Source organism: Lagopus leucura, unplaced genomic scaffold, assembly GCF_019238085.1.
Source record: "Lagopus leucura isolate 7727_CA_CO unplaced genomic scaffold, USGS_WTPT01 1130-0_obj-0_obj, whole genome shotgun sequence".
Classification (NCBI taxonomy): domain Eukaryota; kingdom Metazoa; phylum Chordata; class Aves; order Galliformes; family Phasianidae; genus Lagopus; species Lagopus leucura.
Window position 1 is genome coordinate 1 of NW_024962486.1, and position 11,842 is coordinate 11,842.

The 11,842-nt window shown below is 52.2% G+C and overlaps 2 protein-coding genes across 2 annotated transcripts; both read right to left on the reverse strand.

Moving 5' to 3' along the window:
* Window positions 1-344: 344 nt before the first annotated feature.
* LOC122190633 (autoimmune regulator-like) lies at window positions 345-3,266 on the reverse strand. The gene is made up of 9 exons (XM_042890692.1): window positions 3,126-3,266; window positions 2,856-3,030; window positions 2,627-2,776; window positions 2,462-2,533; window positions 1,669-1,778; window positions 1,319-1,434; window positions 1,040-1,240; window positions 862-958; window positions 345-580 (listed from the first exon to the last, which is right to left on the reverse strand). Exons 1-9 carry the CDS (start codon window positions 3,264-3,266, stop codon window positions 464-466), a joined length of 1,179 nt encoding a protein of 392 aa, XP_042746626.1. The 3' UTR covers window positions 345-463.
* Window positions 3,267-7,686: 4,420 nt separating this feature from the next.
* On the reverse strand, window positions 7,687-11,511 carry LOC122190632. The gene has a single exon (XM_042890691.1). It carries the CDS (start codon window positions 11,232-11,234, stop codon window positions 10,368-10,370), a length of 867 nt encoding a protein of 288 aa, XP_042746625.1. The 5' UTR covers window positions 11,235-11,511; the 3' UTR covers window positions 7,687-10,367.
* Window positions 11,512-11,842: the final 331 nt, after the last annotated feature.

Below are 11,842 nucleotides of genomic sequence, written 5' to 3' on the forward strand. Positions count from 1 at the left end.
GGGTGCTGTAGGCTTTTGCTGCGGCCCTTTTGCTTCCCTCTGCTCCCATGAGGTCAGGCTGGCTGCAGGATTAGAACAGCAGATTTTGCGTCTAGGGGCAGCGTTCCCTTATGCTGTTTTCCCCGTCCCTATGTACTCGTAGTCTGCATTTTCCCTTCTGTTTTCTCGGCTCTTTATTCGTCGTGGTTTGTCATTTCACTCTTGTCATTCCCTTCTTCTGTCCACTGTCTCCGCTGTCTTTGCCTTCCCTCACTGCAGCACGCTCTAGTCAGATAGCCCAGTTGTGTCTGCAACGGGCCGTGCCATGCTCTGCAATGCCCACTGCAGGATCCCGTCCCAGGTTCCCTGTGGGATCGCCCGCAGCGGCGTTGTCAGTTTCCATTTTGACACTATTCTCAGTCCCTCTTCTTTACCCATTTCTCGTCGTCTTTGCCGGAGTCCACCAAACTGCTCTGGATCTTCCCTATGTGCCCAGCATATACATGCAGTGGCTGGACTCCATGTGTCTTACCTCACTCAGCAGGGCATCGAGCTCTTCCCTGCTGGACGTGGGCTCGGTGCTCGCTGAGCCGCTCTCCAGCTGTGGGAGGAGATGTGTCACCCCCACCTGCGCTCATGCACTCGTTCCGCTCCTTTACGGCCCGCAGGCTGTGGCCGCAGCGCCTGGGCTGTGCGCTTCCCCCTCCGCTACAGCTCCGGCGTCCCGCCCATCTCCGGCTGCCTTGTCCCTCCCCCACCCCAATTCCTCATCCGTCGCACACCCCTACTCCTTTCTCTCTCCCTCTCGGGCTTTTCCTCCAGGCGCCTTCACCCAGCCCCGCCTGCATTCCATGCACCAACACCGGCCCTGGCTGTACCAACCTTTGCTGCCTGAAGCACGTGGTTAGCTGCAGCTGCGGTGCTCTCCCGGTTGCCTATTTCTGGGATGCCCACACAGGAGCCGCAAAGCCACAGTCCTCTGCAAGCCAACGAGGTATTTGCAAGCGCACCGAGCAGCAGGAAGGAATGGAAAGGCTTGGGCTGTGGCGTGGGGACTCACCCGTGGTCCCCGTCACGCGTAAGGCAGCGTTGGGGTGCGGAGATCCTGGAGAAACAGCGGCTGCAGGTGCTCCCGCGGCTTCCTCCCGTCTGGGCACCGTGCTCCTCCTTCTCTGGGATCGCAGGGAGCTGCTCCGCAGCCACATCTGCCTCCCGCAGCCTGCCCAGCTCGGCCACACATGAGCTGCACTGCCACGTCCCACTGCACGAGCCCAGCACAGCTGTGAGGGGCAGCGGGGCCACGAGGCACAGTGGAGCCCCATCCCGACGCGGGGCTCACCTCGGGACACGAGGCAGTGGGGGCACCAGGCACGGGAGGTGGAAGGCCCTGGGACAGCCGTCGCAGCAGATGAGCTCTCCGCCGTCCCCGCACACGGCACACTCATCCTCGTTGTCCTACCGTGGGTGGGCATACAGGGGCTCGCCACTGGGATCCGGGCACCTCCTGTCCCGTCTTTTCCCATCACAAAGCTGATCCATGGGCTGTATTTGGGGCAGGGATCTGGTGCTCCCAGGCTGTTATAGGGCTGTGACTGTGGGGCGGCTGAGCCGCAGGCTGGCTGCAGTAGGCCAGTCGAGAGGGATATATTGGGAACACCCTGATGGCATCACTTTGTCTTTTGGGATCACCTGGTAGGGTGCTGGGTCCCGGCTCTGCGCAGGTACTGCTGGCAGGTGGCCGTGGGCGGTCACACACATCTCCCCACTCTGTGAAACAAGGTTCTTTGGGGACCCATCTGCTGGAAAGGAAAGGCCCCTGCTGTTGTGAGGGTTTGTGCGGCTGTAAGTGTGTGTGTTACTGAGTGGGGACTGTACGCTTTGGGGTGCCCTTGGTCGAGAAGTAGGCTTCAGGCTGCGGCTCCTGCTCCTGGCCCCCAGCTCCTCACCAGCAGCTGGGACACAGAGCTCATCCCTGGCTCTGCTGCTCGCCTTGGCACTGCCTGGAAGAGAGCAGAGCGCTGCTTCAGCATGTTCCGTCTCTGTCACTCTTGTCTATCTCTGTGGGCCTTCCCAAGGAGGGGTGCTCCTGATTTGGGGGCTGAAACTTAGTTTTTGGCAGTCTTGGGGCTGTCCCGTGCCTGCACTTACTCAGCTTCTGCGCTTGTCTGATAAGGACAGGCTTTTCCTCAATAGCCCCACAGGTGACAGGCACCACACTGATGGCACCATGAGTCCCTCTGCACTGAGGCAGCCTGGAAGCCTGTGGGCAGGGGGGCTCAGCCAGACACTAGGTTTCTACTATGGCCCCAAGATGTGCACAGGCAAACACTGCCTCATTGCTGCCCCTGGTTTGCCCAGCCCACACCTCTGCCCAGCCTGATGGCTCTGGGGCTCTCGTGGCCTCACCCAGACTGTCACCACACAACTCGGATTGCTTTGGGGAGCAATTTGTCCTCCCAGGTGCCAGGAGGTTGGCACTCACCGCTGGTACGGGGTGTGCGTGCAGTATCCGCGCTGTCTGGCTTCTTCACAGTCTTTGCCTTCGCCAGGAGCCCTAGTGGTGTTGGGGGGGCTGTCACCCCGGGTGACACCACAAGTGCTCCCCTATGTCTGTTCCCCACATACGTCCCACATTAGGCCTTCATACCAGGGCTGGTGGTGTGCCTTGGTGAGGGTTGTGCCACCCGGGCCCCATCCCACTCCTCAGCTTTTCTCTTGCCTTGGGGTCTGTGTGGGGTTGGTGCCATGGAGCTGGGGGACGGGCACCTGCTGCTGCACTGCTGCCCGAGGTCCACCTCTGCAATGGGGACAGAGAAGGGCACGGTCAGACCACTGCTCGTGTGCAGCCCTCAAGGGTGCTGAGCCTGGCTTCCTACCTGCGGGGAAGGCGCTGTGGAGGGGCCGGAGCCGGGTGTAGCGCTCCAGGTTGTAGTCCTTGAAGAGGACAGCCCAGAAGTTGCGGACGGCAGCGGCATCGCGGCCCAGCAGCCAGGTGAGCAGTGCGTGGAACGCGCGGTGGGAGCCCTCTCGCTCTGTCTGGCTCAGCGTCTCCTGCCGATGCCACCGACAGCCATGGACACACACGCGAGTGCCACCAGCCGGCCCCGGTCCTCACAATGTGGCTGGGACCCCCCGCATGGCCTCACCTTGAAGATGTGCTCAGGGACGATGTCGTGGTCGGCAAGGCCGTGCAGCAGCGGGAAAACATCATCCACCGCCATGGCGATCTCGGTGCGGTGCAGTTTCAGCAGGTGCCTCAGGTCTCTGTCCAGCCCCAGCCCGGCCATGCTGCTGCAGCCCTGCAGCCCGCCTTCACTCTTCCCTTTAATATACACCCCGGTTGCTGGAAGCTCATCAGGCTCCCCGCTCGTTTCTGTACAAGGCCACGTGGCGTGGTGTCAGCCACCACTAACGGTGAAGGACACCCAGCGTCACAGTGACCACCCCGGGAAGGCTGAGGAGGGGGAATTAGGCAGATTGCTGTTACAGGCTGCCCCTACCTCCCCGTCCCTGCGGTCAGCCAGGCGTCATCCCAAAATTTCTGGGCTTTCCACTGCACCTGCTCCTCTCATCTAGAAACTCAGCCCTATGTGGGAAATGGTGCCCTGCAAGTGAGGGACAACAGGAGCGCTTGCTGTGGTTACACCTCCTGCACAGCACTGCCTGCACGCACCTGGCTTAAGCAGGGCAGCTGATGAACACCCAGAGAAGTGCTGATGCTGAAGAAAGTGCAGATATGTCTGGGCACAGTTACTGAGGGGGAACGGTGCTGTAATGCAGCGTGTCAAAGTGACAAGTAGTGTTATGAGCACACCTGGGGATTACCTGGCTGCATTCATTGCTCTGTAATTGCCTGCTATGGGAAATTGGGCAATAAAGTGATTTCACTGGAAATGCTAGGAGCCAGGGGGGTAGGGAATTGGCACTGTGTGAGCGCCTCGTGTAAAGAAGCCTGGGGTGATGTGATGTAATAGATGTGGTTGCTCCATCCCAGGAGAGTCTGGGACTGCCCCAGCACAGTTTCCCTGTCTCTGCTGCAGGTGCTGTGCACAGCCATTCCTACATGCAGGGCAGCGCCTGATGCTGCTTGCATAGCCAGCACAGAGCAAGTGGGACCAGGAATGGGACCAACAGGGAGCCATCCCCGCTGTGAGGTGCAAAGTGCTATGGGTAAGGATGTCTGTCTGTACGTACAGCACAGCTGTCCAACCTTCTGGCTTGTTTGGGCTGTGTTCATTGAATGGGAACTGTTTTGGCCTGCCTATAAAATGTATATTAGAGTTAATGTATATATGTAACAAAACTTATTTATTTTTTTAATTAAAAAACAGAGCAACAAAGACATAAATCTAGTGGGGTGTTTGATCTTGTGGAACTAATGCCTCAGCCTGGCCCCATGGTTGCCCTTCCCAGTGAGCTCTCGCAGTGTTCATCAGAGAATTTTGGTGAAATATTAATCTTCCTGTGCTTCATCCTTGGCAATAATCATTCAGGAATGTTCATACTGCCAAAAAGCAATGACCTTGTTGTGAATCAAGGGATATTTCTCTTATTTTCCTTTGTAAGAGAGGGCTTATGGAAGTCTAGGAAAAAGACCTGGCAGATTTTTTCTTTGAGTTGAATGTCTGATTGCAACTCTACATATTCCATCTGAATATTCACATGTAATGTCTTTATTTCAACTGAAACTGGAGTTACAAATATTAAAAATTTTTTTTGAACTCTTGAAACCTATTCCCAAATCCCTTTATTGCAACAGAATGTACGGATGCATATTTTTTGCTGTTCACAGGCTGCTTAGCCAGTGGATCACAATGCATGAAGTGCATTGCCATCAGTTGGGTCTGCCACGATTTGTGTCATTTAAAAAGCTGTTACTGTCTGAAACAGCACAGGTGAGTTCATTTTCACCTTGAAGACATGTGCTTAGCTCCTTTAAATGAGTGGTCAAACCACTAAAAATGCTGAATCTGTGACCATTATCTGCCCTCATGCTGTGGTGCAAATTCCCCTTTGGGGAATTTCATAAAGTGTTTGATTTCACTTCAACAAATCATAATATCATTTCTGCATTTTACCCCCACTCAGTCACCTTCCTTCCTTCTGCAATGATGTCCCCACAGTCAGCATCCATTCTTTGAATGGTCTCCTGGAACTGGCCATGATTCAGTCCCTTGGGCTTTATGAACTTCACAGCTTTGATGGCAATTTGCACAGTGTTACCCGTCTTTAAAGCTTTTGCTCACAAATTTTCTGGACATGCAATGCTGTGATGTTTCATCAAACTGACAGCAGTTTCTTTATCTCCTATTAACTGTGTAAGTCCCTGGCTGTTTTCTTTTCACCAACCATTGCAGGGCACCAACAGGAGCTGCACCAGATATGCTGACAAAGGTGGAAGAGAAACGCTTTTTAATGTAATTTTTTACTGCTTCACACAAATCAAGAGATTGAGTTGTGTCTTCAGTGGCACCAAAGTTGTTACTTCAGTGATACTGTATTTGTTATAAGTTCGTCTAGGGAAAGCGGCAAGTTGAGCCGTATCTGCAGCATGAGTACTTTCATCTATTGCCAAAGCAAAACATTAGAAACCAGCAGCTTTACGTTCCAAATTTCCTTAGATAGATTTTCCTGTTTCTTCAGTTCACCTGGCCAGTCAGGTGGGACAAACTGATGTTAGAGAAATCCCTTTTCTTAATCAGGACACCCTGTATGGCAAGCATGGCAGATACATCACTTAATAAACAGTCAGTGGTTAGAGATTTTTTGCAGTCAGTTTTGCTACCACATCTCCAGCTTTTGTAACCGAGCCCATTTGAGTTTTAATTTTTTTTAAAGATATGGAGTTGAGGTGGCAGACTTTTTTTCAGTTCAGCTGTTCTGTCTTTACAAAGCTTTCCTCGATACGCATCGAATCTGGCAGCACATTTCTGCATAATGCCCTTTCAGATTTCAATCTTTGGAAGCTGGCACGATTTCCTTGTAAATTAAGCACACTGCTGTATTATTTGTCAGCACAAACGATGCGCCCTCCTCGTGTGCCAGGACAGAGCCACGATGGCACAGCAGTGCTGTGAGCGGCGCTGGGCTGTTTGTAGGTCACAGGTCGGATGCACTGAACTGCAGCATGGCTCTGGTGGCTACAAAGCCCTGCCAGCAGATGGTGGCTGCTGTCCAGAAACTTGAGAATAACAAGAAGACAACACTGACAGCAAGGACAGGAAATACCCTTATCCATTTCTGGGTAATAACATTCACCTGAAGAAACTCTTTCCCAAAGCTCTTCTCAGGATTCAAAGTGTTTTTTTTTTTCCCTTGGAGGCCCTGGCAGCTGTAGCATAGGAGTCAGGCCAGTACTGCTTCCCTGTGTCCCACCTTGCACTCTCACAGTCTGTCACCTTCAGCCCACGTTAAGCTGCCCAGCACCTCCAAGACAAGGCTGTGACACAACTGCAGGGGCAGCTCTCGCACCCACAGCTACAGAGGTGCTCCCTTGTGCATGGGTGCAGCCAAGCACAGCTGAGAGCTGTGTGCCCACAGCACTTTGCTTGCTGAGCTTGACCGGACTTGTTTTGAATTCCAACTTTGTGACTGCACCTGTGCTTTGAATCACAGACAGATTGTTTTCCACATCCAGCCAGCTCAGCAGTGCAGTAATTTGCATTTTAGCTGCTTTTTTTGGTGTTCCTTCCCCTCTCTGAGATGCTAGGCAAGAGGCAGAGCAGGGGCTGCCAAGCACCATACGAAGAGGCATGTACTTACTGGGAGATGGGATGGTTATTTCTGTAACACCTTGCTTAGAGCAGACCTTGGCAGTTCAAAGGCCATGAAAGGTCAGCTGTCGCTTGCAGAGAGGAGTCAGACACTCCCTGGGGCTGGCAGCAGCCCTGCCTGGCTCTGCAGGCTAGAGGCTGGCACGCAGCAGAGGCTGGTCACACTCAGGTTTCAGGATGTCCTTTTCGCAGTGCTCCTCCTGCAAAAATCAAAGCACAAGTTTTAAGGCAGGGGAGCACCGTTCTATGTGCCATCCAGCTGCAGCTGCTGACAATGTTTTCCACAAGCACCCAGTTAAATCGGCACCTCTGCATCCATCAGGATTCCTTGCAGCTCCTGGGTGCATCTCCAGTCCCTCCTCCCATGAAAATCTGGTGAGGTAAAGGAGCCATTTTCACCATTTCTTCCTTCCCCATTTCCTTTCCAAGGTCCTGCAAAGCATTTCCCCCGCGTGTCTTTCAGTCACCGCCTGCCCTGCACTCATCTTAGAATCCCCTCAACACGTCCCTGAATCACAGTCAGGAGAGCAGGCAGAAAGGGGAACCTACACAGAGGGTAAGACCATGAGATCACTGCCAGGAAGGAGAGGCTCTCTGATACCGATCTCTCAGTGCCTGAAGCACACAGACAGCCAAAGTGAAACGCTGCCACCAGGTGCAAAAATTTCAGCCCTCTCCCCTTACCTTCTGCTGCTGCTGCTGCGGGACTCCGACACTTTTGGGAAACAGGCTCCACGTGGGGCTTCTAGACTCTCCTCCTATCTCTAGAGGCTTGCCTACTGCTGCCCTGTGCAGTCCAGATGAAAGCAGGTCCACCTGCTTGCTTTGCAGCTGCTCCTGCAAGAGCCTGGTAGGGAGAGTGCAGCAGAGATTTATTTCAGCTTCAGTTTCCTCTTTCCTCCCCCTTTAGAAAGAAGAAACAAAAGCCCAGAAGTATGTTATATTAATTTATTTGGGACACACCAAAAAAGGAAAGTCAACAACCGTTAACGTACAAAAGTACAGAATCCTGGGACAAGATTTACTGTCCTGATTAAAAAGGCACCATGGTCCCAATGAAGAGTAATCAGAATACATCATTATAGAAATCTTCCCCCTGTTGCAGCAGAAACAGAGCCAGGCTTTGGCTCTATCCACAGTCAAACCCAGTTAAGAAACAAACATGATTTAAATGCAATAAACACTGCTCAGCCTGTACAAGATGTCATGAAACGAATCACAGCCTACAAGACGGTCTTTTTTTTCTCTCTGAAAACAGCTAAGGTGACAAACAAGTGGATCACTGAGGAAGACAGCAGACTTCTGACTTCTTCACCTCGGCGTTCTGTAAGACACGTCAGTTGAAGTGAAACTGGCAGGCTGAGCATGGGGCTTCTGAATGCAATGCAGTTCCCTGTGGTATATGGGAAGTCAGATTTGACAACCTTAAATTCCCTGAATCCCTGAAAATCGTAAAGCACTACACAGCTGTGTTCCGTATTCTGTTCAGCCCTGTCGGGTTTACTTTACACATTAGCAATTATAACATCAGCTATATCTGTAATACAAAGGGGGGTTTACAGCAGTTATTTAAAAAATTCTAATTCTGCGAGGTCCGAGCTTGGCTATATTCCCTGCTGAAACAGAGCTGCTGGTGTAGAAGCCCAGTGAGAGGCTAGAGTCCAGCATCTCAGGGCCGGAAGGCAAATAGTTTCAACGTGACATAATTTGCAAGGGGAAGTCAGTGAAGCACGTCAGAGAGGAGAGGGCTGCAATCTCTCAAGCAGAGGAGGCTGAGGGGTGCTGCAGAACGCGGGTACATGCTATCAAACCTGTAGCGACACTAAAGTGATGCAGAATACATGGAGTTCACTAAATATTTTGGAGCAACTTACCAAGAACTCGTCAGACACACAATAAGGATCCCGGCAATTACTAACGAGCAAGTTCACTGGGAAGCTGATGTACTGCTCAGAGCCGGGCAGATCCGTCCTCAGGAGGAGGGACAAGGTGGATGCAGCTGGAGCCTGACTACGCAGCGGGGCCAAAGGCTGCTGCTGCCTCCTCTGCTTCCTAGCTCTGCTGCACCTAAATTTCAACAGCAGCTTGATTTGTGTTTCATTCCTCCTTTGGCATAGGACTTCAAAGCGGTCCAAGAACCGTTTCATCAAAGTAACAGGAACTGTCAAAATTATTTGTACATGCATTTATTGTTAAAGGAAGCAAAAGCTAAAGAATGAAACAGTGCGAGTTAATAATCAGTAAAATGATATGCAGGACATTGAGGAAAGAAATGGGGTAAAGCTGAGATACTGGAGTGGGGAAATGTTCACACTGAAAGGTAAATTCGAAAACCAGGCAAGTTTGAGCTCTTTCTATCAGAGTGTTTCTGAGGACAGAGACTTGCTGCTTTTTTTGTTTGTTTGTTTTTTAAATGTAATCTGGCAAGGTCTGGGAATCTCAGCAGGGAGACCCTCCAGTGCTGGGTTTTGTACAAATTCAACTCTCGTACTTAAAAACCAGTAAAGCAACCGTAACTAAAAACAGCAGATACCCTCGTACTGCATATATCTAAAACCAGACATGTCACTGCTTAAGATACACATGGGCAAGAGGATTATACTTCTCTCAAATAAACTCTTGGTGGAAAACTACATTTCCACTCTGCTGGTCAGCACGTACCTACAGGGGATGGAAAAGCAAGTCCAAATTAAGGAGCCTTTTGCTGCAAATACCACAGCTACACACGGGAAGATTGCTTCTTCCCTATATCCTAAGACGCCAGGATAATATTTTATAAAGTTTTTCCCATATTAAACTAAATAATGCAATTTGCATCTTTTCCTCTATCTTAATACCACCCCCCTCTCCCCAGGAAGATAAAACTATCAGTTCGTTTAGGATTCACATCTCTGATCCTAGCTTAAAGATTTTTATATTAAAACTCATTCAATTGCAGGAAGGTTTATCCTGATCAAGGAAACGTCGTCAACATAGAATCCAGTATAAAATATTCAGAATCATCAATGTTTTTACAGCCAAAGCACTCAGACAGCTCATGATCTCTCTTCTCCTCCTCAAGAAGGAGAGCAATCCCTTTATGAAGTCACAGGACGCCTCTCTGGGACTGAGTAATACACATGAAAACTAGCTTCCTTCCTTGCAGAAATGCCAATTCTGCTGAAAGGGGCTGAGCGACCTTCCCTCCCACTGAAATCAGCAGGAGTTAGGGCTTTTCAGCACATTAATTTTCCATCAGCAACAAGTCCAAGTTATTTCCCTGCAGTAAATCGGAGTTCTGTTAGGCCACCACTGGCTCAGAAATGGTGAGAGACTTCCAAAAACCCACTGATGTAGACAAGACCTTGGAAGAAGAGGCTTACACGCTATATAAACTGAGATCGTCTGCTACGTTTGAGCCTTCGCACCGTGAGTTGATGATTACTTATCCTTCCAAGTTCATGTGTTTTAGTCCTTGCCGCCGCTGCTGTCCCAGCGTTCCTGCCCGGATGTTCCTGAGCTCTGGCTGGGGATCTCAAACAATCGCTTCCAATTGATTGTGGGATTTCAAACTTGCCTAACGTGTGTATTGCCACCCTGTACTCCAGCAGCTCTGCTTGCTGACCACGGCATACACTAGCAGTTTTCTACCTTCTCCACAGTCTCGTAGAACCCAGGCCTAACTCTCCTGATGCTCATCCGTATATGCTGGCACTCCAGGGGCATGGCATCGCTGGCAGGAGTCGCGGCACCGGCCGCCCATGCCGTGCACCGGCGCTTCCTTCTGCCCCTCAGCGAGAAGGCTGGAGCCCCGCCGTTCTCCTCCTCCACAGGATAGACCTCATCCACGCTCGTGCCTTCATCCAACTGCTCCTCGGTTTTGTACGTCGTTCCCTTCGCTTTGTTGCCTTCCTTCTCTTCCCTGGCGAGCTTTCTGAAGTGCTCCAGACACTGTATCTTTTGTCTTCTTTCCATCATTTTCAGCTCCTGCTTGTCTGTGAAGTCTTCATAGTACATTTTTCTTTCGCTTCTTTGATCTTCAAGAAACTTCAACTCGATGCCAGTCATTTTTATCCCGCTGCATTCCTCCAGCTTATTTCTCATGTGCGTGTCTGTACAAAAGATGTCAAAGAGCTTCTCAGAACTCTCGTTGAATTTGTCCGCTCTCTCTGTGTAAGCCTGGTTCTGCCTCTGCTTTCTGGTCTGGTACAATCTGGTAAACTCCTCGTACATTTTGAGGATAAGTTTCTTTATGCTTTGCGTTCCGATGGTATGCAAGTTGCAAACCAACCAGTGCTCTTGCAGGTGCTCTGCAAGCAGCTGAGCCGCATCCTCTTTGGACCGCTGGGCCTGGCCAGCTCTTTTGGGCTGCAACAGGTACAGCATGTTCTGAACCACATCCTTCTTCGTCGGCAGGATTCCCTGGGTGAAGCCTGAAGACTCAACATACTCAACAGTTCCCAGAGTCTTTCGTGCCTTCACCTCGGTATCCAGTGATTCCATCACTGCGTTCGTCTCGAAGTTACGACATAACCTGAAAGACAGCGATCGAAGACAAGCACGTGAGATGAGGCCTTTTTTACCGCAGCGGAGGAAAACAGATGAGGAAAGGCGCTCAGACCAATGAGATCGGGGATTTGCCGTCGCGCCCGACGCAGTTGGATGGCCGCCGCGGTAGCCCGGCCCATCTCCCTGCCTGCTCACCGCGGCTCTCTCGCTCTTCCGCGCGGCGTGTAAAGTCTAACAGAGCGCGTTTGTTTACGTTAATTACGCTTAATACTGCAAACGGCAGCAAACCGAGGCCGCCCGGGGCGCGGGGCTCGCTCCCGCTTGCTCCCGGCTCCTCGCTCCCGTCGCGGCGGGGCATCGCACTCCGCCCGGCCGCCCGCGCGCTGACTGGCACTTTTCCCGGCCGCGCAGGAAGCCGGCCCGGCCCGGCCCCGGGGCCCGCATAGCCTCGAGGCGCGGCCCGCCCGACCCCGAGCCCGCCCCGCGGCGCTCCGCCGGCTCCCCGGGCCGATCGGAGCGCGGTCCTGGCGGGGGCGCGAGGCGGGCGGCGGGGGCGCGGTGCCGGACCCCCCCCCGCGTCGCCGTCCCGGGGCCCCGCGGCG

Bases quoted from the DNA above. Each gene is read 5' to 3' on its own strand.
- LOC122190633 (XM_042890692.1), bottom strand. From the start codon at position 3,266: ATGGCCGGGCTGGGGCTGGACAGAGACCTGAGGCACCTGCTGAAACTG. The intron at 3,031-3,125 runs GTGAGGCCATGC...TGGCATCGGCAG, and splicing joins TCCCTGAGCACATCTTCAAG to GAGACGCTGAGCCAGACAGA. The intron at 2,777-2,855 runs GTAGGAAGCCAG...TCCCCATTGCAG, and splicing joins CCACAGCGCCTTCCCCGCAG to AGGTGGACCTCGGGCAGCAG.
- LOC122190632 (XM_042890691.1), bottom strand. From the start codon at position 11,234: ATGGAATCACTGGATACCGAGGTGAAGGCACGAAAGACTCTGGGAACT.